This window comes from Lissotriton vulgaris, chromosome 7, assembly GCF_964263255.1.
Source record: "Lissotriton vulgaris chromosome 7, aLisVul1.2, whole genome shotgun sequence".
Classification (NCBI taxonomy): domain Eukaryota; kingdom Metazoa; phylum Chordata; class Amphibia; order Caudata; family Salamandridae; genus Lissotriton; species Lissotriton vulgaris.
The window spans coordinates 749,279,724-749,304,994 of NC_141695.1; the positions used below are offsets into that span (position 1 = coordinate 749,279,724).

General features: G+C 48.2%; 1 protein-coding gene across 1 annotated transcript; it reads left to right on the forward strand.

Moving 5' to 3' along the window:
- Positions 1-15,042: 15,042 nt before the first annotated feature.
- On the forward strand, positions 15,043-23,905 carry SOX9 (SRY-box transcription factor 9). The gene is made up of 3 exons (XM_086930980.1): positions 15,043-15,971; positions 19,011-19,264; positions 21,247-23,905. Exons 1-3 carry the CDS (start codon positions 15,538-15,540, stop codon positions 21,996-21,998), a joined length of 1,440 nt encoding a protein of 479 aa, XP_086787106.1. The 5' UTR covers positions 15,043-15,537; the 3' UTR covers positions 21,999-23,905.
- The last annotated feature ends 1,366 nt before the right edge of the window (positions 23,906-25,271 follow it).

Sequence of the window (25,271 nt, forward strand, 5' to 3'; positions counted from 1 at the left end):
GGTGCAGTGTACGCGCTTTTAGACAACTGAGGTGCAGTGTAAGCCCTTTTAGACAACTGAGGTGCTGTGTAAGAGCTCTTGGACGACAGAGGTGCGGTGTAAGCACTCTTAGACAGCCTGCGTCCATGTCCAGCCAGGGTCAGGTCATGGTGATTGGCTGCACTGCATTGATGCATCTTTTTACAGCCTCACAGATTGCAACATACAGTCACATTAGAGAGGAAAGCATTGTTTTACCTAAGCCTTACAACTCTAGGACATCTTAAGGGTTTTGGGGGGAGGGGGTTAGGTCAAACGTATTTTGGGGGCCCTGTTCAAACCAGTTTTTGAATTTATGAGCCATTTTCAGTTCTTTCATGCCCTCTTTAGCCAGGTCACTCACTGACAGTGCACTAACACACTCATCCAACTTCTAAATATATTTACGTCTAATATTCCGGGATAGTGATGTGTGCTTTCAATATTGTAGCACAGCAGCAGCTCACTAATATTACTGTAAATAATCTCTGTGACACCGTCCCATTTCTCATATGTGAGGTCCTGTTTTGATCAGTAAAAAACTTTTTTATCGATGTTGCATAAAACATAAACACAACATTTCTCTGCAAAATGTCTGTAATCGACTTGCACGCCACCCAAATTAAAAATAAATTAAAGGAAAACAGTATTTAAAACAATCTGTATAAGAATTATTCAAGATCAACAGGGCAAGACTCTCTGCAGAGCAGAGCTGGCTCTTTCAGGGGGCCCCTTGAAAGGCTGAGGCCCTGGGCCAGAGCCCACTTTGTCCATGTCTTAAAGCCTCTCTGTTACAACTACTACATATGAAAAGCAGCACAGCGTTCTTCATAGACAGAGATACACCAAATGTAGCAGGCTGGTTATCACCATTGTCGAGGGAGGAGCGGGCTAACAGCATTTCCCTTTACTCTGTAGAAAGATACAGGACACCTACTGGAGTAACCATGAGATGCGCAATGTAAAAGCTCCTAGGTAACTTAGAACAGTGTCATGACGTTGGGGTGAACTTCATTGGTGAGTATTGTGAAATGTTATGTTATGTTATGTTATGTTATGTTAAAATGGGACTTTTATAGCGCAACGGCTACTCCAAAGGAGTGTCCCGGTGCTTTGTGCTCCAGACCAAAGAAAAAGCTGGAAAACATAACAGTAAAAGAACAGGGGCCTGAAAGAGGGGACGGACTATCCAGAAAACAGCCAAGTTTTTAAGTCTTTCCTGAAGACAAGCAGGTTCGCGGTATTCCGCAGAGACACCGGTAAGGAATTCCATAGCTGAGGAGCAAGGAATCTAAAGGACCGGCCGCCTATCCGAGCCCTTTTGATACGTGGTACCCGAGCCAGAGCCAATGTTTCTGACCTGAGGGATCGTGTAGGTCGGTAGAAATCCAACCTCTTCTGAAGATATTTAGCACCATTGCCATGCAAGGCCTTATGGGCAAGGGTCATGGCCTTGAACAGTATCCTCTTCCGCACCGGAAGCCAGTGGAGGGATACAAGGAGGTTAGAGGCACTGGTGCGGCGGTGCAGGCCAAAAATTGCACGAGCGGCAGCATTCTGGGTAACCTGCAGACGCTGGAGGAGATATTCTGGCAGACCCAGATATAGGACATTTGCATAGTCCAATCTGGCTCCTATAAGTGCCTGAACAGTGATCCTCCGATGTTCCTCCGAGAGAAGGGGAAAGAACTTGCGTAGCATTCTGAGGATCCCAAAGCATGTTCCCGTGAGAGTCGAAACCTGGGATTTGAGCGAAAGCTCGTTGTCAATTTTAACTCCCAGGTTCTTAGCCCACTTAGAGGACTGAGTGGGAGGGAACATGTCAGCAGGCCACCATCCATGCCAATCTGGTTCCGATGGGCATCCGAAGAATAGTATTTCGGATTTGTCTGAGTTGCACTTGAGGCTGTTATGATGAAACCAATTACAAACAGCCCCAAGGCACTCGCGGATCCTTTCTCCATCGAACTCTTCGCTCTTACGGCAGGTGAACAGAAGCTGGGTGTCGTCAGCATAAGAGACGATCCGGGCCCCATAGGACTCCGCCAGTGTCGCCAGAGGGGTCATAAGGATGTTAAATAGAGTAGGGCTCAGTACAGAGCCCTGAGGCACTCCGACTCCCAATGGCGGCATCTCGGCGGACCCAGGTGGGACCCAGACCGTCTGCCGGCGGTTGGCAAGAAAGGAACGAAACCAGTTGAGCACCGTCCCCCCTAGGCCGATGTCATGAAGTCTAGTGAGGAGATCCTCATGGGGGACGGTGTCAAACGCCGCCGACAGGTCTAACATGACTAACATCACCCTGCCCCCGGTATCCAGCACCTCCTTAACGATCTCAGAAACTTCCAGGAGCGCCGTCTCGGTGCTTAAGTTGGAACGAAAGCCCGATTGGGATTCATGAAGTAACTCATTAGACTCCAGGAAGTTAGAAAGCACGCTATGCACGTGTTTCTCCAGGATCTTGGTCAGTGCTGGAAGGAGCGAGATTGGCCTATAGTTGGAAGGCACCTCTGGGTCAAGATTAGGCTTTTTGATGAGGGGGATGACCATGGCCTGCTTCCAGGCCTGGGGCAGAAATCCCTGACTCAGGGAGAGATTAAGGATGGGATTAGCTATGGGGTTAACGGCGTCTGCCATTCTCGCTAAGAATTTTGCTGGGCATGGATCTAACGGTGAGCCCGATTTAAGGATGCGACAACCGGAAGGGGCGGAAAGTCTAGCAGAACAGGGCCAGAAGGCGACAGGAGAGCTGTCTCAGTCGGCATAGTAGACAGGTCATCTATAGATCTCAAAGGGAAAGAATCCTGAATTTGCCTGATTTTGGTGGTGAAAAAATCAGCAATAGTGTTGGCCCAGGTCTCCACCGGAGCGTCCTGAGTAGAGATTGACCGGGGGCTGGTGAATTCACGCACAATTGAAAAAAATCTCCTTACAGGAGTTAGCCGCGTCTTCAATCCTTTTGGCAAAGTAACATTTCTTGCCCTGAAGAATTAAATCATGATATGACTTCATCATGATTTTATACCGTTGTTTAGCCTCAGGTTCATACTGGGCTCTCCAAGCCCGCTCTGCAACTTTACATTGCCTACGGGCATGGGCCAGTTCCTCCGTGAACCAGGGGGCAGAGACCCGTTGGGCAGCAGACCTGGGTGGCTGTAAAGGAGCGAGCTCATTTAATCTGGCAATAAGCCAGGATTGCAGGCTCTCCAGATCTTTTTCCAAGTCGCCCGTACAAGACATGGGGTGATCTACGGAGTCACCCGATGGAGTGCCCTATAGCTGCTACCCTGCTGCCTCATGGCACTAGCCGGAGAAATCGTGATAGATGGTATTTCGAAATGGGCAAGATAATGATCAGACCATACGACTGGCAGAAGTGTTACAGCCATAATAGGTGAGGTGGAAAAAACCTGATCAAGTGTGTGGCCTTTGTCATGGGTCGGACCAGAGAGATAAGGGGAAAGGCCTAAAGTAGATGCAATATCCAGCAATTTGATGGCGTCCTGGTCTTGGTGGTCGTCCATGTGAAAGTTAAAATCTCCCGCCAATATACACCGCTCCGATCTAAGGACAAGGACCGACATAGCCTGCTGGAGATCATCAAAAAAGGATCCCACTGGGCCCGGAGGTCTGTAAACAATCAGACCCTTCAGCGCTTGTTGCGGCGATAGGGAGATGGTAAAGGCTAAGGAGTCAGCCCCAGCGATGGTATGTGCATGCGTGACCGTGCACGGAAGAGATTTTTTCACAACCAGGGCCACTCCTCCCCCCCTGCCCTTGTCTCTATCCTGTCGATGGATGGTATAGTCAATGGGGATGGCTGCCGCAATGTCCGGGTGGGAGGAATCATTGAGCCATGTCTCCGTGAGCATCAAACAGGTAGGACTGGTCGTCAAGAGGAGATCAAAAATCTCTTGAGTGTGTCGGTGCAACGACCTCGTATTAAGGAGGAGACAAAGGTGTTTTATGCTACAATCCTTAGTAGGGATAGGGGAAGGGAGGGAGCGTACAGGGTGCCATTGACAGGCAGGGCACTTATGTTTACCCCTATATCCGCCAGGAAAGACTGAGTGACAAGACGCATTCCAGTCACGCAGAGAGTAGAGCTCTTGAGCGGAATAGGAAAGCATAGGGCCAGAAGTACCTGCCACGCTGAACGCCTCCGGGACGCTGACGGGCGCAGACGGGCAGGACTCTGGCACGACTCCGGCGCAGATCCGGCGCGACCGCTGATCGCGTCCGCTGCGTGGAGGGAGGGGAGAGCTTTTATAGCGCTGCTAGAGCGCGAGGGCGAAGAGTTCTACCCCCAAGATGGCGGCCAAAATGAGATCCCAGCCCTCGGCGTCAACACTCAGCCGAGGGCGGTCTCACAGTCCCAGGCAAGGGAGGGGAGAATCAATCAATCAATCAATCAATCAGTGACACTTATAGAGCGCGCTACATACCCGTAGGGTCTCAAGGGTGAAGCGCTTACAAGCGCTGGGAAGTCTAATGGCAAGCAGCGCTGTGCTCAGACACGCTTATAACACAAGCGCGAGCACGAGCTGCACAAAGCAAAGAATTAAAAATAACAGCATGAAAGTCTGACACGCTAGGTTTAAAAGCCAAAGAATAGTGAGGAGATCTCCCGGCTTCCGCCTCAGGAGGGAAAAGGTAGGTAGCAGTTGGTAATCTGGTGTTTAAGACAATTGTGTTGTGTGCCTTTCAATAAAAATGAAAGTGGCAAAAGGAAGTATGTTTTTGGTACAAGAGCATGAATAAACATATGTTCACCCATTTATTATGTAATGCAAAGGGCATAGACTATGTTACCATCATAACACATTCAAGAGCATGCAAAACATGTTTTGCTTATAGCCTCACAGTGCGGCCCCCCTGGGGACAGCAGCACTAGGCTTCTGTTTATTTGACCGTTCACTTACATTAAAAAGATGCTAAATAAACAGGCAAACCTTTATTTAAAGGTTATTTGAAGCTAAAGAAAGGAAGGAACTAAGATGTCCTGCACTGCTTAACTGTAGGAACACTTTTTAGGTCGAGGTATATCCGGTTTTGCCGAAGGCAAAACCGGATGTAAAGAGATCTTATGCTGTGTAGTAGGGCAGTTTAGACCCGCCTCTCAGCTCCGTTCGCTTCGATTGGCTGGCTTCCTAAACAGAGGCCAGCCATTGGAAGAGAAGTGAGTCATTCCAAACAAGCCCCGTCTTTTTCGGATTTGGGGGCGTCATTTTTGCTGTTCTTTAGACAGTGACGTCATCCGTCACTCAGAACAGCAAAACCACGCCCCCAAGTCCGAAAAATATCCAAAGCTTGAGTCGGCCATTTTTCCCCAACCCGTCCCCTGTGAGGTCGCCTCTTCAGTCACCTTGCAGCCTCCCTCTCAACCCCTGCAGACTCCCACCTCCCTACTCCCTTTCGCTCTCACCCGTCCTCCCAGTCCGTAGCTCCATGCTCCGGCAGGCTCCCTCTCGGTGCTTCTTGTCCTGCGCGCAATCTGCCCTGTAACCTCCCACTTCCCTGCACTCTCACTCCCAGCTCGCCTCCATCCACGCACGGATTTGGTAGCGCTCACGGCACCAGCGTCTCCGCCGCGCGCCGATGACTGCTCTGTTCCTGGCCGGCTTCACGGAAGGCAGCATGTTTGTCTATTGTTTGGCTTCGGCAGCCCCTGAGGATGTCTCCATGATGTTGAGGTGTGGTCCCTCCCTCAGTGCCCAAACGCCATGAGCCTCGGTGTCCTCCAGCACCTCCTGTGTTCCGCTCCCCCCTCCGGCACCCCCGTCCATGCCGCTGAGCCCAGCCGGCGCAGCCGACATGGACCGCAGCACCATCAGCAAAGCCCAGCCCAGGGCCGGCTCGACCGGGCTCGCGGGGGAAACTAAACCCAAGAGCGGTGAGTAAATACTTGGGCGTGTGTGTGTGGCTGGGTTGGGTGCTGGAGAATTCCTCTGGGCTGTTGGATTATTTGTTATGTACGCCGTTCGGCGTTTGCTGACATTTAATGCTTTGCGCATTTTTATGCACAGAGAGATTTACCACGTCTTAATGAAAGACTGCTGAGTGGTGCACGTAATTTGGATTACATTCGTTTGTCTGCTTTACACTATGAGCACAAGCAGTGGGGTACTTTGTTTGTGAAGTCCTGCTCCTTAAATTTTGCACTCGCAGCCAACAGCATACACATAATGATGTACCCTTGTGCAGTGAGATTCTAGCATTTAATACTGTTTCAGAGTCCTAGCAAGGAAATATCGCACAGCCAATTTCGATTCCGATGTTTGAGGTAGTGATTGTAAAACTGATTTGAACCTAAAGTCCTGTGTCCTTACATGGTGCATTTGCAGCGAAACTATGAGAAAGTTCTGTCTATTCATGTGAAAGTAACTGTATAAACTCCTGCCCCAATAAGCATACATGCAATAAAAGTGAGCAGAAAATATTAATCCACCTAAACGTGCAGTCATGAAGTGCGCAGCCCACACACCATCCCCTTGCACAATGCTATCTACATCGCAGAGACATAACTGTAGATGTTTTGTAGTTAGTGCAAAGGGTCCCAGAGCCTGCTTTTTGGGAACCACATCCGCATGGCCTAGTTTTGGTTCTAACTACAGAAACCTTTGGTGAAAATTCCCAAAAAATGATAGAAGTTGTGGTCCCACAGCAGGCTGGGGACACTCCTGATGGGATGGTGAGTTTCATCACAGGGTACAGAACCTAAGCAGATACACGATATGGCCAAAGCAGAGGCGCTACAGAGCAGCAAGGGGCCTGGACGCAAGAAAGAGAAGGTGGCCTGTCCACCCCTACTTGTTCATTTATGCCTGTTCTTGGTACGCAGAGAACAAACTTTGTTAAAATTATTTTTATTTTGCTTGTTTCACTGCGTACTCCTTTTTTTTTTTTTTTTTTTTGGCTCTGTCTGTGCGAGTGGCCCTGTCTGTGGCTCTGTCTGTGTGTGTGAGTGGCTCTGTCTGTGTGTGTGAGTGGCTCTGTCTGTGTGTGTGAGTGGCTCTGTCTGTGTGTGTGAGTGGCTCTGTCTGTGTGTGTGAGTGGCTCTGTCTGTGTGTGTGAGTGGCTCTGTCTGTGTGTGTGAGTGGCCCTGTCTGTGGCTCTGTCTGTGTGTGTGAGTGGCTCTGTCTGTGTGTGTGAGTGGCTCTGTCTGTGTGTGTGAGTGGCTCGGTCTGTGTGTGTGAGTGGCTCTGTCTGTGTGTGTGAGTGGCTCTGTCTGTGTGTGTGAGTGGCTCTGTGTGTGTGAGTGGCTCTGTCTGTGTGAGTGGCCCTGTCTGTGTGTCTGTGTGAGTGGCTCTGTCTGTGTGTCTGTGTGAGTGGCTCTGTCTGTGTGTGTGTCTGTGTGAGTGGCTCTGTCTGTGTGTCTGTGTGAGTGGCTCTGTCTGTGTGCACGGCTCTATGTCCGCGAATACTCTCTAGTACTCTCTAATGCCATTGTAAATGACAATACCATTTATTTATGTTTTTTAAAAAATGAAAAAAAATGTCATGAGCAATGCCAATAGCTCTACCTTTCATAATGCCGAGACCATTGCATTGTAAATGCTTGTTTTCTGTGAGTTTTATATAGCGCAAACTAGACCAAAAGGTATCAGAGCGCTTTACAAGAGCACCAGTTGTGTTACAGATGGACACATTCATTTCTATTAGTCATGGGGAGATTAAGTGATTTGCACAGATTCACAGGATGTTGAGCGTCCCTGCTGAGACTGAACCAGGTTCCCCAGCTCCGAGATCGACCACTCTAGCCGTTAGGTCACATCCTTTCACCATAATATTTAAAGACCATTTGTGAAAAAAATGATGGTCTCTTCAAAGTTCAAAAAGTGTATTTCATTAACATGCAGAAGTGTTGAGCCTTAGTACATCAGTTTATAGCAGTGAATTTAGAAGTATTTTTAAAGTTATAGTTTGCAAACATGAGTTTAGGACCATTCATCCTTCCACTCACCCTGACAACAATGCCAATAGTAAATTAAGAGTCAAGTCTCTTGTTATCTGCACCCTTTGGGTGGCCTGGGTTACTATTTTAAATGAATGATATTATAGATTATTTAATCAAGCACAGGAGAAGGTTTTTTAAAGTGCACATCCTGAAGTCATGTATTTTGGAGCCACTTATATCTGATAATGAAAAAAAGGATGAAAGTGAAATAAAAACAACTGCAGAGGATCACACAATTTGGTTAAATGGCGAAGTTAGGATTGATCCCAGGTTTTTCTGGTTTCCTATGATGCAATTCAGCCACTGAACATAGATGCTTTGCTTCCCTGCACCCAGCTTAGCCAACACCCCACCCCAAACAACCAACCTGCTGGCATCAGTGTTGCCCTCGATCACCCCACAAACTAAAATGTTTGGCCCCTGTGAAAATATTTGTGTGTTCCCATGATCTAGACCTTGATACGGAGAATGAGGTGAATGATGATTCAGAGGAAAAGTTGATAGAATGCCGCGCTATTGTAGTAATGAGAGGAAACATGAGAACCTCCAAGAAAAGGTTTTTGCCGTGGCTAAGCTGAACTGTGTTAATACTATTACATTTGACCTGTCCACTGTAATAACACCAGTGTGAATCTCAGTGGTGTCACCAAGGTGGGGCCAACAGGAGCTCATGCTCCCGCTGGATTTGAACCTAGCCCCACTACCATCACCATATGCAAATTGGCCAAAGAGTTTATAGGAAAAGCAGAAAGCAGAGCTTGCACTGTTTAGCAAGGTCTTACAGCAAACAAATGATGGACGGAATACTGACAATGCAAACATTCTCCCACAGTCAAAAGATTTGGGTTACATCCATCATTTTTTAGCTCACTTTGCCACCTCAGGTCAGACACAGCTATATGCAAATCAGTCTCGACCCTGTGCCTCATGGGAACAGTCCACTGAACTGCCAGGCCAGGTCCTCCCTGGACCGGAAACAAACCTTCTCCAACCGGGTTCAGGGTATATCACCCATCTTCAGCCAGGCTAGCTTGAATCCAGTGGCACGGTCAGCAAGGGACCCACGTCTGGGCATACCCATCCCACTTAGGGCGAAGGTGTTACAGCAAGCAAATGATGGACGGAATGCTGACAATGCAAACATTCTCCCCCAGCTAAGAGATCTGGATTAAATCAATTGTTGTTTTGCCCACAACACCACCCCCGTTTGGACCCAGCCATATACAAATCAGTCTTGACCCTGTGCCTCATGGGAACAGTCCATACCAAACTGCCAGGCCAGGTCCTCGCTGGACGAGAAACAAGACTTCTGGGACCGGTTTCAGGGTACGTCACCCTTCTTCGGCCAGGCTAGCTTGAATCCAGTGGCACAGTGAACAAGAGACCCACGTCTGGGCAGACCCATCTTTTTGCTTTTTGCGTTTAGCAAGGGCTGCAGGAGGAGTCCAGGTTCAAGTGGAAGAACCAGAAGGAAAACATAAGATGTAAAGAAAGTGGAATTGTAATATTAATTAAAAATATGAGGAGGAATAGGAATAGAAATGACAGAAAAGAGAAATGAAAAAGACAAAGGGAAAGCAATAAGGAAGAATGAGTACATGAATAACTGGAAAGTAGTGTTAACATTTATCTAAATATGTGTGTTCGGAAGCTCTCCAGCGTGCCTCCCATAAGTGACTCTACCAGTTTTATCTGTGGGCCCTTTGTGACTCCTTAAACATGAGTACTGGGAATTCCACCGGTGAAACTGCCTTTATTGATACACATGTTCCAAATAACTTGTCTTAGTCACAATTATTTGTACAGGAAGGTACAGACGGGCCTGCAGATAAACAGGGCAGCTGCGCAAGCAGTTAGCCAGCCCGTAGGTAGGCATTTAGATGGACAAACTGTCAGGCAGACAGACAGATGATAGATAGATAGATAGATAGATAGATAGATAGATAGATAGATAGATAGATAGATAGATAGATAGATAGATAGATAGATAGATAGATAGATAGATAGATAGATAATCTTGAGTTTTTAGTTCATAAATACAAATGTCCCTCTTTCTTTAGTTAAGACATAAGTACCTAGTGGTTTATTAATTGACCCCGCATAGCGCCACTCACCTGCATCTTTTACTTGGGCACTGCTTGCTCCCTGGCCTCGAAATACCTGAGCTAGCACGGGGGCAGCTGTAGCCTGGGCTCCCGACCCCTGTACACCACGGGAGCTGATACCACTTGGCTCCAATAAATATTAGCAGGCTCTGGGGGCGAGTGGTCCCGCTCCCTGCGCCTCAGTGGTCCTGCTCCCGGCGCTCACGGGCTTCCACCCTGCCGAGCCCTCCCCTCTGTGCTTTAGTGACTTTTTCCCGTTTTTTCAAGCTTTGTTTCTTAAGATATTGAGCGCCCAGGTGGGGATTTGCGTTTCTTCTCTGTTGGCAGGGCTTGGCAGCGATAATCCGTACTTTATCGCTCTGCATTAATTTTACTGCAGTGTAGTATTAAATGTGCTAAAAGACGCCGCTCTTTGCATTGTGACACAAACCGGCCAAGTGCATCCAAAGCAGAGAATGGAAAGTGCGTGCACGCGCGCCTGTGTTGTGAGGAACCGCGGTACGACCCGGTCCATGCTGGATTTTTTTAAAGCTCAGTAAGAAATTGTATATTGTAAGGTATTGTTTGCTTTCCTTTTAACTATCTTCTCGATCCTTAAATTAAAAATATGGAAAATTATTAAGAGGTACATTTTATATATAAACAAAAATAAACAACGTTGTACCTCGAATTTTAACCGAGAAATTGTATTATTTCTGGAAGATTTCACTAGTGTTTGAATTTGTTTAATGATGCTTGAAACTGCGAAAAGCAGGTACTGCACATGCCTGGCCTTTGTTTTATTAGCGCATTTAGAAAGTGCGGGATGCTACTTAAAAAAAGAATTCTGTTCAACTAGGATATGAAATAAATACATATTTAATATCTGTATAAATCATAAGAAACAACTAAACCTTCGAAGGAGCGGACGGCTGTCTTGTAACTAACTGTGCGAACGCAACGCACACTTGTTTTCGTTGGTTTAACGCGTGGACATTGTTTTGTTGTATTCCAATTTTGTAACAACTCGTGAAAATAAGTTGTTATAGTTCTTGCGGGGTCCGAGCATTTTTCCTGAAATAAATGTAGGTAGCGATAGAAAACCTGAGTACCGGTGTATAGCTGCCTCGCTGTGTTTTTTTAATCCCAAAACAGCGCAGTGCACAGGCATCTGTTTGCTATCTTTGAAAAAAAACGTTCTAGAGATGGAGAAAAGCAGAGGCACTCGCTAGGCGCGAGCGGATGAGCAAACAACTGTTTTGATACCTGGGAATCGGCGTGCGTTATCTAAGTTTATGAACACCCTTAAATTTCGATAGTGTAGTGTAAATAGCGAACGTAACGGACCAAAATAAATGGACACACCAATTGGCATCACGCCTTTGTCCTTAAAGGGGATTAAATCAAACAGTATTAAGTAAAATAAAGTGTCACAACATAGCATAATTCAACGAAATTTAAAAAAGAGGAAATATAACCATACGACCCACTAAACCATAAAATGACAGCATAATGCAATATAACAAAAAAAAGCAGACTTGTATTTTCTATATTTTTTATTTTATGAGTTTATGAGGAACACGTGGGCGTCCAGTGGAGGGATGGAGTTATATTATCCATCACTTCGATTATGTCCTGTCTAGGTTTTAAAGTTAACCAGTGTTTCGAAATTGTATCGGAACGAGAATGCGCACTTCTTCACTTGCTCCTGCTCAGGTGTTGCTGTGTTTTGAGGAGCGCTACAACCAACAAACACATCGAGCCTACAATGATTCAAACGTTACCTTACATCCAAATAACTATTTAATTTCGGAGTTGCTGTTTGCAGAGCTGGCGCGTGTGTAGGTCCTTCGATGCGCTTTATTTTAAAGAACGCGGGAAGAAAGCACGCAGGTCTGCACAGACTGCGGCAGCTCCTCACAGGCACGTACTGGATAAAAACAATCATCACACACTGAACATACAGACGACTTGTGACTCGGGGACCGCAGGACAGGCGGCAAAACGCACGATACAAACGTAAATAACAATTCTACAAAGGGGGCCATTGCTTTCTAATCATCGCGCCGCCCCACCAGCTGATAAGGGGCTGGGGCTCTGCGTGTGATTTGTCTGCCGACTGCCCGTGCTTTATTTTATACGGGCGTTGTATTCTCAAGCATGAGGTTGCTTCGTGTTTGTGTGAACAAGCCGAAAAGGGCGCTCTAAAAATTAGGCACAAAGGATCAAATATTAATATAGCAACGTATTCACTTGTGCTGAGATATATCCCGCATTTACAAACCCGACAAAAAGGTAGTTTCTGAAAGGTGTGTTTGTGGTTATCAATGCTGTAGCAGAAGTGTCACCATTTAACCGAAAAGCATTATCTGTTGCGCGGTAAATATTTATTTACCTCAACAGCTACATGGTCAGAACAATAGATCCTGTCTATGCACATAAATTCCATGAAAGTGACATTAAATTGCTTAAAACCTCATCACTTTTATTGAATATATTTTCTCACCATTTGAGCTAAAATAGCCTGGGAGCAAAGAAAAACTCTTCATTTTTGAGGAGAATGTTTAGTCTTCTAGCGCCCTCTCTGGACAAGTGGTGGTATTGCCCGTCGTGTATTTAGTTAGTGCACAGCACACAGATGTATGGTTGGTTTACAAATGATCTGATGCTTATAAAGCCCTGGATCTGCAGACTAGGACTCGCAACATAATAAATAGGCACAGATATTTTAGAAGAGCCGTTAATACAACAGATAGAAGAAAAGTTAGGTAGGGAACTAGGGCTCAACCAAGTGGCGGGAGAACAGTTCTTAAGACTTTCTTGAAAAAGTAGTTTATTTAGAAAGACCAGTCTCAATTTGAGGATTTAGAAAACAGAGAAACGCGCGTTCTCGCTTTCAATCGGTCCACGTGAAGCGATCGGTCCCGATGTTTATATATAGACTGTGCGGTGAAAGTTTTTTTCCCACAAGGTCTGTGTGCGTGGACTTTTTGCGCTCAGCTTCTGGCCTCCGCCGAATCCTTATCACGTCAGAATTAGAGCGGATTCCACTTCCTGACCCTGACTCTTAATGTCAATATAACATGGCAGGGTGTGGGATAGGTAGTTCTAAAGACATTTCAGGACTCTGTGAAGAATTGAGTAATAATATATAAAGCTCGTGATTTAATTCGAAGACGGAAGGACCTGCCTTTCGTCCTTCAGAAGACGATATATTGAGTAGCATACAGATGACTAACAGCAGCACTCGTTAACCACAGCGCCAGGAATCCCCAAAACTGACAGCAAGAAGGGTGTGACAATAAAATAGATTAAACATATATCGATGCTCGCCTCAGCGGCTGATGCCTGGGCTGTGATGTGTATCTATGCCCAGGATTGCCGTGTGTGAGTTGAGTAAGTCAACAACTCAAGCCGAGCTGTCCGACGGAGTGCGCGGCAGCATTCTTGCGGCAAGTGCAGCTGGGGATGCGGGTAGGTTGTCAATGAGTTCCACATTTTATCCCTGCAGGATGTGCACGCCGCACAGCTGTTCCTAATCGGGAAGTGTCGCTTTAATTCAAAATTCCTGACAGTCAGGGCTTCACGGCCGCTAAGGAATGTCTTCGAGTCAGGGCAGCAGTGGAAACACGCCCCCTGCTGTCAGTGTCACGGGAGGGTACGCTGCCCCAGTCACATCGGACGGGCCTTGAAAGAGGCGCGTGTTTTATGACACTGGCGGAGACACACGCACCTTCCCCGCCTCATTGCTCGGCGTGGTAGGTGGGTGGGGTGGGCGATAACCAGCCACTGGGTGCAGGAGCTCGCCGCCCAGAGGCAGAGCGTTACCAGCAGCGTCAGCGGCCTGCAGCCGCCTTCCTGGGTGGCTGGCAGTAGGGCAAGGCTGACAAACACCCGCGCGTGGTGTTTCGCAACCTAAATTGCGCCCTATTCAGCGAACACAAACAAAAATATGCATTGGTTACTTTATACGCAGGTATAAAAAGAGACGGCCGGGAAGCATAGATCTGTAATTCGGGCCAGGGCAGGAGATGCGTTCTTTGAACCCACACTGAAAGCCCTTCAATTTCAAGAGTTTTCATTTCACAACTTCTCTTCTTCCCATAATCTCTGTCGAATGTTGCTTCGGACGTACCATGTTACCTCGATATTCTATAGGTCAGCCTCCATCTATGGGTGCCCTTGATCAGACCCAAGGGGTTTGTCTGTGTATCCGTGAGTGTTTTATGCATCTGCATTTCCACCCCTCATGGCCCACCCTGTATCCACCTCAGTATCTCCATGCCCTTTGGATTTTGTGTATTTATTTGGAAGGTTTTATATAGCGCGGACATTACCGAACTGTGATAGAGCGCTTTACATTAGAAATAAGACATCACTTTAGAATTATATATTACATCACTCATAAACGTAAACCGGTAAAATGCTAAAGAAAGTATCACGCATTAATATCCATGTGCGCAGATGAGGCAGGCGCAGCCTCTGACAGGCCCGTATAAAGCTGTGGACAGCTCCTTGGAGCATGTAGTAAACACTTCGTGGAAGTGTCGTGTGCAAAGCCTGTCCCCGTGCACGAGCTGCCGCGAGGTGCTACCAGAGCCCCGGCCCCCTCCGTCTCCAGGGAGCGCTGCTGGTTGCAGCACCAGCAGGCAGGCACCTCTGTCTAGGGCAGCAGGGTCTCTGCAGCCGAAGGAGCTCGGTTCACTGCCCCCCGCCCCCCAGCTCTCACATCACCCCACCTCCGCTGCACTCCAGAGATCCCGGGCCTCCCACCACCCCACCTTCCCTCATTTCGTAGCTCCCGGTCCGCCTCCAGTCCCACCTCTCCTCGCAGAGCCCCAGCCCTCCTCCTACGACACCTCCCCTCTGCTCCAAGTCCCCCTCATCTCCGAAAGGAAACCCGCACCCAATGAGCAGCGTGCCAGCCTTCGAAGCCCTGCCCCGATTGGCCGAGAGCTCATTTTGGAGGCTTGATATAAGAAGCGGGTGCTGGCTGCAGAGGGAGAGCTGCGGAGCAGAACTTCTGAGGAGAGTCGGAGGAGCCAGAGGCACAGCCAGGGATTTCTGTCCTCAGCAGCTGCAGAAGTGACGCGCGCATCAAGTGGCCCTTTGCAGAACTTAGATAAGAGAAGGTGACAGCGGCGCTGGGGCCGACGGTGCGCTCTTGGTTGCTGATACTGCGCCCCCCTCACGCCCCTGCACCCCTTCTCAACAGAGACTGCTGGGCGAAGACCTTTTACTGAGCTGAGCCCTCGCTATATTTAACTGGGGCCCAAGTCCCCCTCCTCTTGCGGTTCCTGAGCTCACCTGTGCTTGCACCCGTCTTCGCTGCCAGGCATTGCATCTGCATGCCTGTGCAGACCCTCGCCAGAGACTGTCTCGTGCAGAGGTTGTGCAGGGCAGAGCAGCGCTCCACTCTACTATAGACGCTTCTCGCCGCTGTTCCTGGGCGCACGCCTCTTTCCTCCCACCCCTCGCATGAATCTGCTCGACCCCTTCATGAACATGACCGAGGAGCAGGAGAAGTGTCTGTCCGGAGCCCCCAGCCCCTCCATGTCCGAGGACTCGGCGGGCTCGCCCTGCCCCTCGGGCTCCAGCTCGGACGCCGAGAACACCCGGCCCCTGGAGAACGGCTTCCCGAAGGGCGAGCTGCAGGAGCTGAAGAAGGAGAACGATGAGGACAAGTTCCCCGTCTGCATCCGCGAGGCGGTCAGCCAGGTGCTGAAGGGCTACGACTGGACGCTGGTGCCCATGCCCGTGCGGGTGAACGGCTCCAGCAAGAACAAGCCGCACGTCAAGCGGCCCATGAACGCCTTCATGGTGTGGGCGCAGGCGGCGCGCAGGAAGCTGGCCGACCAGTACCCGCACCTGCACAACGCCGAGCTCAGCAAGACCCTGGGCAAGCTCTGGAGGTGAGCGCGCGAGCGAGCGAGCGGCTGTGTGTGCGTCACGCGCGCTGAGGCGGAGCGCTGTGGCTGGCTGTGCATCTGGGCGCGTGCGGAGCTGCTGGGCTCTCGAGATGCTTCTGTGCGCGTGCGGCTTCTGGGCGCGTAAGGAGCTTCTGTGCGCTCGCGGTGCTTCTGGGCGCTCGCGATGCTTCTGGGCGCTGTTCATCAGAGAGAAAAGTCTCGTGGAAGAGTTTGCATTGCATGGTTGAGTGTATCGAATCCCGGGACTGCTTTCCGAGGTGTTAGTGACAAACTAGCAGTAGACTGGAGCGCTGACTGCACTAGAGCTCTGCAGAAAGGGGACTAGGCAGGGGGAAGTGATGCATAGAGCGTACTTCTGCGCAAGCGGTAGTCCCAAGGGTGGGCAAGGGGTTGTCCTTGACATGGCGCGCTGGCGAGAGGCTCTGGGGGCATGGGCATGGGTACACTGTGTCCTGCTGACTTGCCCTGGGCGGTAAATGCACGAGGAATGGGGGCAAGGATCAAGGGGCCGCCGCCCGGAGTACTTACCTCTGGCCAACGGGCTTAGGCTATGCTATGTGTTGCTGGTTATCACTGTGGGGCAAAGGTTTCAATTGAAGGTTTTGTCTACCTGAAGTGTGGGTTATCCGTGATCAGTGTGCATGTGTGATGTGGCGAACGCACTCAAGGGCATACGGAATTTTTAGTATAAGGTCGCACGGTATATTTCACCGTTGGTAAATGAGTTTTGTAAATGTTGCACGAAGACAGATAGATATATATCACTTATCAGAGGTGTCCGGGAGTCAGAGCTGGGTGACAGTAACGATATTACACCAGACGGATTGAATGGCTGAATACACATGCATAGAGAAGGGGCGAGGACTTGGAAACGAGCTATACCAGACGTTCACTATGCTTGCATGGTTACTTGAAGAAAAGTGACGTCACGTAACCTCTGCTGGAAGCAGGGATTGTATTTTATGGGAAGGGGGTCTGGTTTCCAGAAAACCTCCAGTGCGGTTGGGTGAACTTGATTCTCACCCTCGCTGCTAGGCCAGTTTCTCGCAGGACTGGTTGGTGGTTACATCTGTTTCAGGGGAGGGTGGAATAAACTTCCTGCGGATTCTGGTCCCAGTAAAAGGCGGGGGACATTACTGCCGGGACGAGATGCAACCTCGCTTTCTAGGCTGCCTGGGGCAGTTGGTGATTGTGTTTAAAAGACTTTGTTTAGGTCACAATGATGACGTTTTTGTGCCACATGGTCACTGTCCCACGAAGTGCTATTCGGCACTAGCGAGCCCCTCTGCCACAGTCCGGTCAGCCCGTGAGGGCGCTGAAGCAGCGAGGTGGGAGGGGGTGCGTCCATGGCGGAGAGAGTCTGCCCCCCGGATTCTACTTGTGTCTTTGAGTTGGCGGGATATGTCGGGCCGCCGAGAGGCGCCCTCTCTCTCCCAGAGTGATTCTCACATGGTAAACGCGGGGCTGCTTCCGCGCTGCTGACGTGAGAATGCAGCTGGCAGGGCCCTGACGCGAAACTGCTGCCACAGGGCTCTCGTTTGTGCGCGCCTTACTTGTGCTTGCAGTGGAACCCCTTTGTATGTAATCTCATATGAGAGATACTCGGGTCACAAGCACAATGCAGTCACTTGCAGGCATTACAATGCAAAGCAATGCACACTGCCACCACACTTCTGTTGTCTGCGCTCAAGCCCACTCTGCAAACATATGTGTGGCGTGGGTTACTAATCACGTTCAATGCACCCAACCCCGTGCAAAGATGTCTTAACGTCACTGTACCAGCCCTCTCTGTGCCGCCCTGTCACTGCAAACCTCGTGTGTGCACTATGCGTGCTGCTGGTGCACACAAACCTCGTGTAGATATTACTGCAAGGTCAACACTGTGTGGGTGTCAGTCGTGCATATGTATGCATCCATACCGTCGTTTGTGTGTGTCTTGGTTAGTCCTGTCTGGTGTTTGCTGTCTGTGGGTGTCATGTGTGTTTCAGCCATGTATTTGCGTGCTAACTATGCATTTGTGTATGTATACCAGACGTGCATTTGTTTCAGTGCACTAGAGCTCCGGCAGTACCCCCGGGTTAAAGACAGCCGGAGTGACATCACTTTAGAGCCAGACTTGCTTCACTTTAGGGCAGAATTTTGGAGTTTGCGTGTGGCTGTGTATGAGTCAGCTGCGCTTCTTTTTGGGGTATACCTGTTATACTCTCGGAACTGTGCGAGTGCGATACATGAGCAGCGGCACTGTAAAGGCAGACGCTCAGCCACAGCCAGGCATTGGCTCAGGCTCAGTGTGTAGGAGGGGGGGGGGGGGTCGTGGCGGAGGTAGGCAGTCCGCACTTCTCGTGCATATATTAATTAAGAACTCAGCACTAAGAATGGAAGAAGCGCACGCCCTGTCTTACGCTGCAGACTTGTATGTGACGAGGGTCTCCAGGGCGAGCGGAGACCGAGCGTAGTGCTTCGAAACCACACCTCCCGCTGCCAACCCCGCACTTGCGACTCAACGGCTTCCTCGTGGTTACTTTTATGGCATTGTTTTGAATGCCCCCTCCACTCCCTGCAAAGCGGTGGAGGCGCCGTTCAGCCTTTAAACGGGTTTTACGGCACCATTGCAAAATACTTCCCTGTGGAGTTTGAAAGATAAATACTAGAACGAAGTCGGCGCGCGTGCACGTGTGTGTCGGAAGGATTAAGGGGCATTTGTGTTCGAGGGTGCAGATAGAATTAAAATAACAAACACTGGGAACAAACAGCCTTCAAAAGTTACCCTTGTTTCATGTAAGTTAGCCGTGCAGCGCTGCATGCTGACGAGGCTGTTTCAAGGCGCCGGAGAACAGAGCATGTAATAATGTCTGTGTAACTATGGGCAAGCGGGCAGTGGGGGAGCATGTTCTAACTCGTCTGTGTTTGCTATCTGGAGTGTCCTTGGAGCTCTCGTACCACGGACAGTGATGCTTTGCTTGCTTTTGTAGCGCCCACCAGCGGTCAGCTGACCGGTCCGCTCTTCTTGTTTTCCCTCAGGTTACTGAATGAGGGGGAGAAGCGCCCCTTTGTGGAGGAAGCCGAGAGGCTGCGAGTCCAGCACAAGAAGGACCACCCGGACTACAAGTACCAACCCCGCAGGCGGAAGTCTGTCAAGAACGGCCAGTCGGAGCAGGAGGAGGGCTCCGAGCAGACGCACATCTCTCCCAACGCCATCTTCAAGGCGCTGCAGGCCGACTCGCCGCACTCCTCTTCCGGCATGAGCGAAGTGCACTCGCCCGGGGAGCATTCTGGTAAGGAAGACTCCTGCTTCATACATGTTCACGTCTCTTATGTGTCCCCACAGATGTTCCCCATCGCTTCCAAGTCATTCACAAACTTAGACGCACCGCCCACCCTTCAGACGCTTCTCCTCAACACTTCCTGACTATTTGAGTTACTAGTTGGTTTTAGTCTTCCATCTTATTTAAAAGGGCATTCAACAATATTCCTTGTGCTTCCTGAATAGTTCCTTATTTCTAGTCACGCACCACTGCGTGAACAGTGGCTCAAACATCATAAAGAAAAGCCACAAAAGCTTCATTTGCATGCTTGTCGGCATTCGCCGTCGTTCTTTAAACATTGCTAACCCTTATCCTCACTCCCCAAACGTTTTTCTAATTCCTCAGCTTATTATACGGTTGTCCAAGCTTTGACATTACTTCTCAATAGTTCCTAACGTTTCCCAAAAGTTTCCAAGCATCTTCCATTTTTTTTCAAGCCTTGACAAGCTCATCCCAAATCCTCACAGCTGAAGTTGCTTTGGGTATTGTTTTTAGATCATATCTAAGGCTCATTAAAGTAGGCGTGGAGGTGCGTCCGTTTGTAGATGGCCTGGGGATCTCTGACACTCGTGGGGCCCTGAAAGCCGGGCTCCTCTGCACACCTTCAATCACCTGTGGCGAAATAACAAATCGCCCTATTAACCCTTGACCCAGTTGATGCCCGCCCTCTTGGACACCTCTGTCACTGAGCCCGATTGACATTTCAGCGAATGGGCCGCAGTGGTTTGATAGCGCCTCGTTTCCAGAACGTGACTAGCTCACAGTTCACCTCGTGCAATTATGGTTTTCCAGCTATTTCAGTGACTTTTTAAAATTAATAGAAGGAGCACATCTGTTTTCGTATGCTTAATGGCATTGTATACCTTGCAGAGAGTGTGTTGTATATGTGGGTTGGGCAAAACCAAGTGGAAGATCACGAAAGAACAGCTGTTGAATGTCTACAGGCATTGGCAGCTCACAGGTCTTGATACCCCCCCCCCCAGCCCCAGTAACCCCTCTACCCTCTCAACCCACCGTTACTGTGATTCCGCAGGTGGTACCCTTCTTCTCCACTCATCTTCATGATACATCCCGTGTCCCTCATCCTTTCGTCTCCCTTTACGTCCAACACTCTGATTGAGTCCCCCAATCCCCTTTCATTGCCACCCACCTGAGCCACACCACGCCGTTCCTCGGTGGGTCCACCTCTACCTGCACACATTTGACTTCTGTCTCAACTTGTTGCCCCTTCTCTAAACACCTTTGTTTGCCTCCCCTCCACATTTTTAACCCCTCCCCCTACACCCCACTTACTTCTCGTCTCATGTTTACTCCTATCCCTCGTGGTGCCCCTCCTCCCTCACATTTTTTTTCGGCCACCCCCCCCCCCCGCGACCCGCCAGCCCGCGCACCCGTTCTGCCTCCTCCGCCATCTTGAGATCCACACCTCTCCATCAGGTTCCCCACTTCCCACTTTTACTCCTATCCCTCATCTATTTCAATCGCCCCTTTCGCCTCCCTTGCTCCATTTCTACTCCCCTCATCACTGGATCGATACTTTTCCACTCCCCTCACCACTGGATCGATACACTAATTTCTCGACATGCCCACCTCCCCATGCCCTATCTTTACTTCCACCCCTCTCTTTGTGCCCCCAAAGCTTCCTCTCGCCATCTATAGGTCCACCCCTCTTGCCATACCCCTCACCACCTCCTCCACACCTCTGCCCCCGTCCTTCCTCCCGTGTCTCCCCCTACCTTCAGTGACTAAATGTGATCTCCATCCAGTACAGGAAAAAACAAAAATGAAGAATTATTGTTAAAAAAGGTTCACAAATGAATATATATTTTCTCTTGGGGGCCGAGGCCATTATGTTAAAGTAGCAAAAACAATAATACGTACTGAAGCAAATTATTGTATTATAGAAATTAGCAGTCGTGCTTAATTATGTTTGTTTTTTTTGTTTCTCTTAGGCCAGTCCCAAGGTCCACCTACACCACCCACAACCCCAAAAACCGACGTGCAACCTGGGAAGCCAGACCTGAAGCGAGAAGGGCGCCCCCTCCAGGAGGAAGGGAGACAGCCTCCCCACATTGACTTTGGGGATGTGGACATCTCGGTGCTGAGCAGTGACGTCATCTCCAACTTCACTCCCATCGACATCCAGGAGTTCGATCAATACCTTCCGCCCAACAGCCACCCAGGCGTGCCCGCGACTCACGGGCCGGCGGGACCAGGTACCTACACCAACAGCTATGGGGCTGGCAGCACAGCTGCTCCCCAGCCTGGTGGTCCAGCCCATGCCTGGCTGGCCAAACAGCAACAGCAGCACACGTTGACCACACTGGGCAGCGAGCAGAGCCAGGCACAGCAGAGGACACACATCAAGACGGAACAACTCAGCCCCACACACTACAGCGAGCAGCAGCAGCACTCTCCCCAGCAGCTGAGCTACAGCCCTTTCAACCTGCAGCACTACAACTCTACCTACCCTACTATTACACGTGCTCAGTATGACTACACCGACCACCAGAGCTCCAACACCTACTACAGCCATGCTGCTGGCCAGAGCTCCAATCTCTACTCCACCTTTTCCTACATGAACCCCACGCAGCGTCCTATGTATACCCCTATTGCTGACACCACAGGGGTCCCCTCCATTCCACAGACCCACAGCCCCCAGCACTGGGAGCAGCCAGTCTACACACAGCTCACCCGGCCTTAGATGCCTCAGACTCCTCCCAAGACTAATGAGACATGGAAGGGGCCATCGTGGGTGAGAACCATGTTGGAAGGTCCAAGAACTTGTCCTCTGCACTACAGCTTGGGCTCAGAAGAGTGGTCAGACGAGCATTCGAAGGGGATTGTTGCCCCCTCAGGATCAGGTGGACTTGGTACATTCCAAGGGACATCTCAGAAGTGAACTGTGACCTTTGGTCAGAAGAAGACTGGAACGGAAGAAAATGATGAGTTGGGAACAATAGCTCATTTTGTTGGCCTTATAGAACTTTTTTGTAATTATTTTTTATATAACAGCAACTAAGGAAATCAAAAGAGAAAATCCTCTGTGAGGAATAATTTCCATTTGAATGCCATGGGTGTAATTCTGCAGACAAAAGTCAAAACTGCTGCAGGAGAAAAGTATCAGGCTCTGTCTCTGAATCCAGCCTACTTGCAGCCTCAGGCCCAGCCTTGCTTCTGCTGAAACGGCCTTTGTGTGCAGAATTAAATCCACACATTGTAGTATATACTGTGTATGTTTCATCACTTTTTGGTGAAGAATTCTACATTATTTTTGGGAAATTCTTTTAAAATGCTCTTATTGCTCTCCCTCAATACAGCTAAACTCTTTCCTCCTGGTGCTGTATACCCAGCTTTCATGCAATCGAAGGTATTTTGTACAACTCTTTGCATTACCTGAAAAAGCTAACCTTTGTTTTGTTTAGCTTTTGTTCATTCTGTATCTTGTGACGCTGAATGAGATATTGCCTTGAGAAAGAACTTTTGGATGTAGCTTGTTGGTTTCTGGCCAGCACTGGCACAGTAAAGCCGCAAAGAGTATATAGCTATAGAAATATATTTTCTAAAAACAAATCTCTAAACACCAGTAGCCTTATGGGGGAAAGACGTGCTTTACATAACACTTAAGTGACCTTTGAAACTTTGGCACTGAAGGGTGGTCAGTGGACGTATCTAGGCGGGAGATGGCCAAACCTGCCATCTGGAGGCTTGGCACAGACCGACGAGCCACCAGCTCACCACTCTGTGTGGGCACCATGTGCACAACAGATGGGGCAAGTGTCCTTATACTGTCAACACTCCCCTCCAAGTAAGACATCCCTGCTCACCCATGAAATATTCACCACATGTACATTATTTATTTTGTACTAAACCATATCGGTAACGTTTTTTTTTCTGGAAATTTGCTAACAACGTGTCTTCAGATATCGACATGTTGCCGGAGGGTACTCTGTTTATTGTTAAATTATGACTCAGTTGTAAACTGTTTTTTTTATTTATCTCCATTCTTCTTAAATGTGTCATTTGTTTGTTTTATTTGAACCTGCTTCCCTCTTTCTTTCTACAAACACTTTCCTCTGTTGAAAAACGAGGTGTATTTTTGATGGGTGGAATTTAACGGATCCAGCACACCCCACTGTATTGCTTCGACTTCTCAACTGTTTCATCAAACTAGCATCTGCACAGAACACTCTCTCCACCCCATTTCCTCCGAAACCATATGCTGTAATGCCCATGCAAAAGAAAATGAGATGGAAGCGTTCTTTTTTTAATTAAGAATACAGATCGTGTGCTAGACTTGCTTCCCTGTAGCTGATCATTTCAATCACTGTTTTAAAAGAGATCAACATATATTTTTTTTTACAAAATGCACACTTGCGTTAACAGTGGTAGGGATTCGGCAAAATTGAACTTTAAAGCACTCTTTTATTGTGTCATTTTTCATTTCTAAGTTAAAGCGCCCTTTCTTTTATTTTAACGTATTTCTTTAACTTAAAAAAGGTTTAACTTTGAAACAATATTTCTCCTCTGTAGGCGAGGTTTTTTTTACAAAAAGTTATTTTTGTGAAACTTGCCCCTTTTGTGTATTAATGTTTTGCAATAAATATAAATTGTATCAAAATAAAATGGCAAACGTCTGATCTTTGAGTGAAAGCTGCAGCATTTGAGTTGGTGAAATGTTTGCTTTGATGATTTGATGTAAATTAATTTTTTCAGGTTTCCTAAACAACATATAAGCTGGTGCCCCCACAGTGCGGACCAACACTGAGGCACTGTAAGCCAGTTTTAATTTGCTTTAGTAATGAAGTCAGACTGTTTTTATGAATTTCTTCACAAAGTTACATCTTAAAATAACCTGAGCTAGGCACGAGCAGCTGCGGTCGGTAGTGGGAGTACCTGCCGGGTGGTGATGTGGGGAGGGGCATGGTGGGGGGTAGTAAATTATGGATTACGTAGGTTTACAGGTAAGTAAACACATTAATAAATAAAACGAATTTCGTTGCTCGCACTGCATCGCAATTGGGGATGCAGTGCATGCAACAAAATTTGTTTTATTTATTTATATGTTTACTTACGTGTAAACCTCCGTAATCCATAGTTTACTACCCCCCACCTTCCCCTCCCCCTCCTCACGTCACCGCCCGGCAGGTACTCCCGCTACCAACCGCGGCTGGGCACGAGTACAGTGCATTGAAGTGTAATACAAAAATTAAAAGGAAATTATCACAGAAGAAAGTAAGTAAAAAATAAAAGACTTACACAAATGTAATTGTATTTATATAGCATTTACTACCCCAGACGAGGCATTAAAGTACTTTTTGGCAAATAGGACACTACTCCGGAACCCAAAAAGGTTTACTGGGGAATTAGTATAGGAAATATAAATTAATTTGAGCAGTGGACATGTGAGTGTTAGTTTGATTGAAAAGGATAATGGGGGCTAGAAGACAGAAGAGTCTAGAAAGGGTTTATTGGGAGGTCTTAGTAGTAGGAGGTTTGGGATGAGTAAAGAGAGATGGAGGAAGGAAGAGTCTGTCTCTAGAATTGGGTTAAGGAGGTCCTAGTCCTAAAATTAAGTCTCAGATGAGTGTAAGGAGGGATGCACGACAGAAGAATTTAGAAAGGGTTGTTTGGGAGATCTTAGTAGTAAAATGAGGTTTGGGTTGATGCAAGGAGGGATAGAGGAGGAAGAGTTTAGAAAAAGTTATTTGGGAGATTATAGTAGTAGAATGTTTTATTTTGGAGAACAGAGTAGTAGAATGAGGTATGGGATGAGTCAGAGAATGGAGGTAGAGGATGTACTGAAAGATGTATAGGGCGTAACATAGGGTAGTGCATTGGAGAGACACAATTTGTTTTTAACTGAGTAAAGTAATATTTAAATACATAAGTACATGGAAGGTATACATGTATAAGGAAGGTAATATATTAATATATACATTGTATTTAATAAACTCAAGACTTTCAAGTGTTGTTA

Excerpts from the sequence above, each read along its gene's own strand:
- SOX9 (XM_086930980.1), top strand. The coding sequence starts at position 15,538 with ATGAATCTGCTCGACCCCTTCATGAACATGACCGAGGAGCAGGAGAAG. Across the intron at positions 15,972-19,010 it reads ACCCTGGGCAAGCTCTGGAG|GTTACTGAATGAGGGGGAGA; the intron begins GTGAGCGCGCGA and ends GTTTTCCCTCAG. Across the intron at positions 19,265-21,246 it reads CTCGCCCGGGGAGCATTCTG|GCCAGTCCCAAGGTCCACCT; the intron begins GTAAGGAAGACT and ends TGTTTCTCTTAG.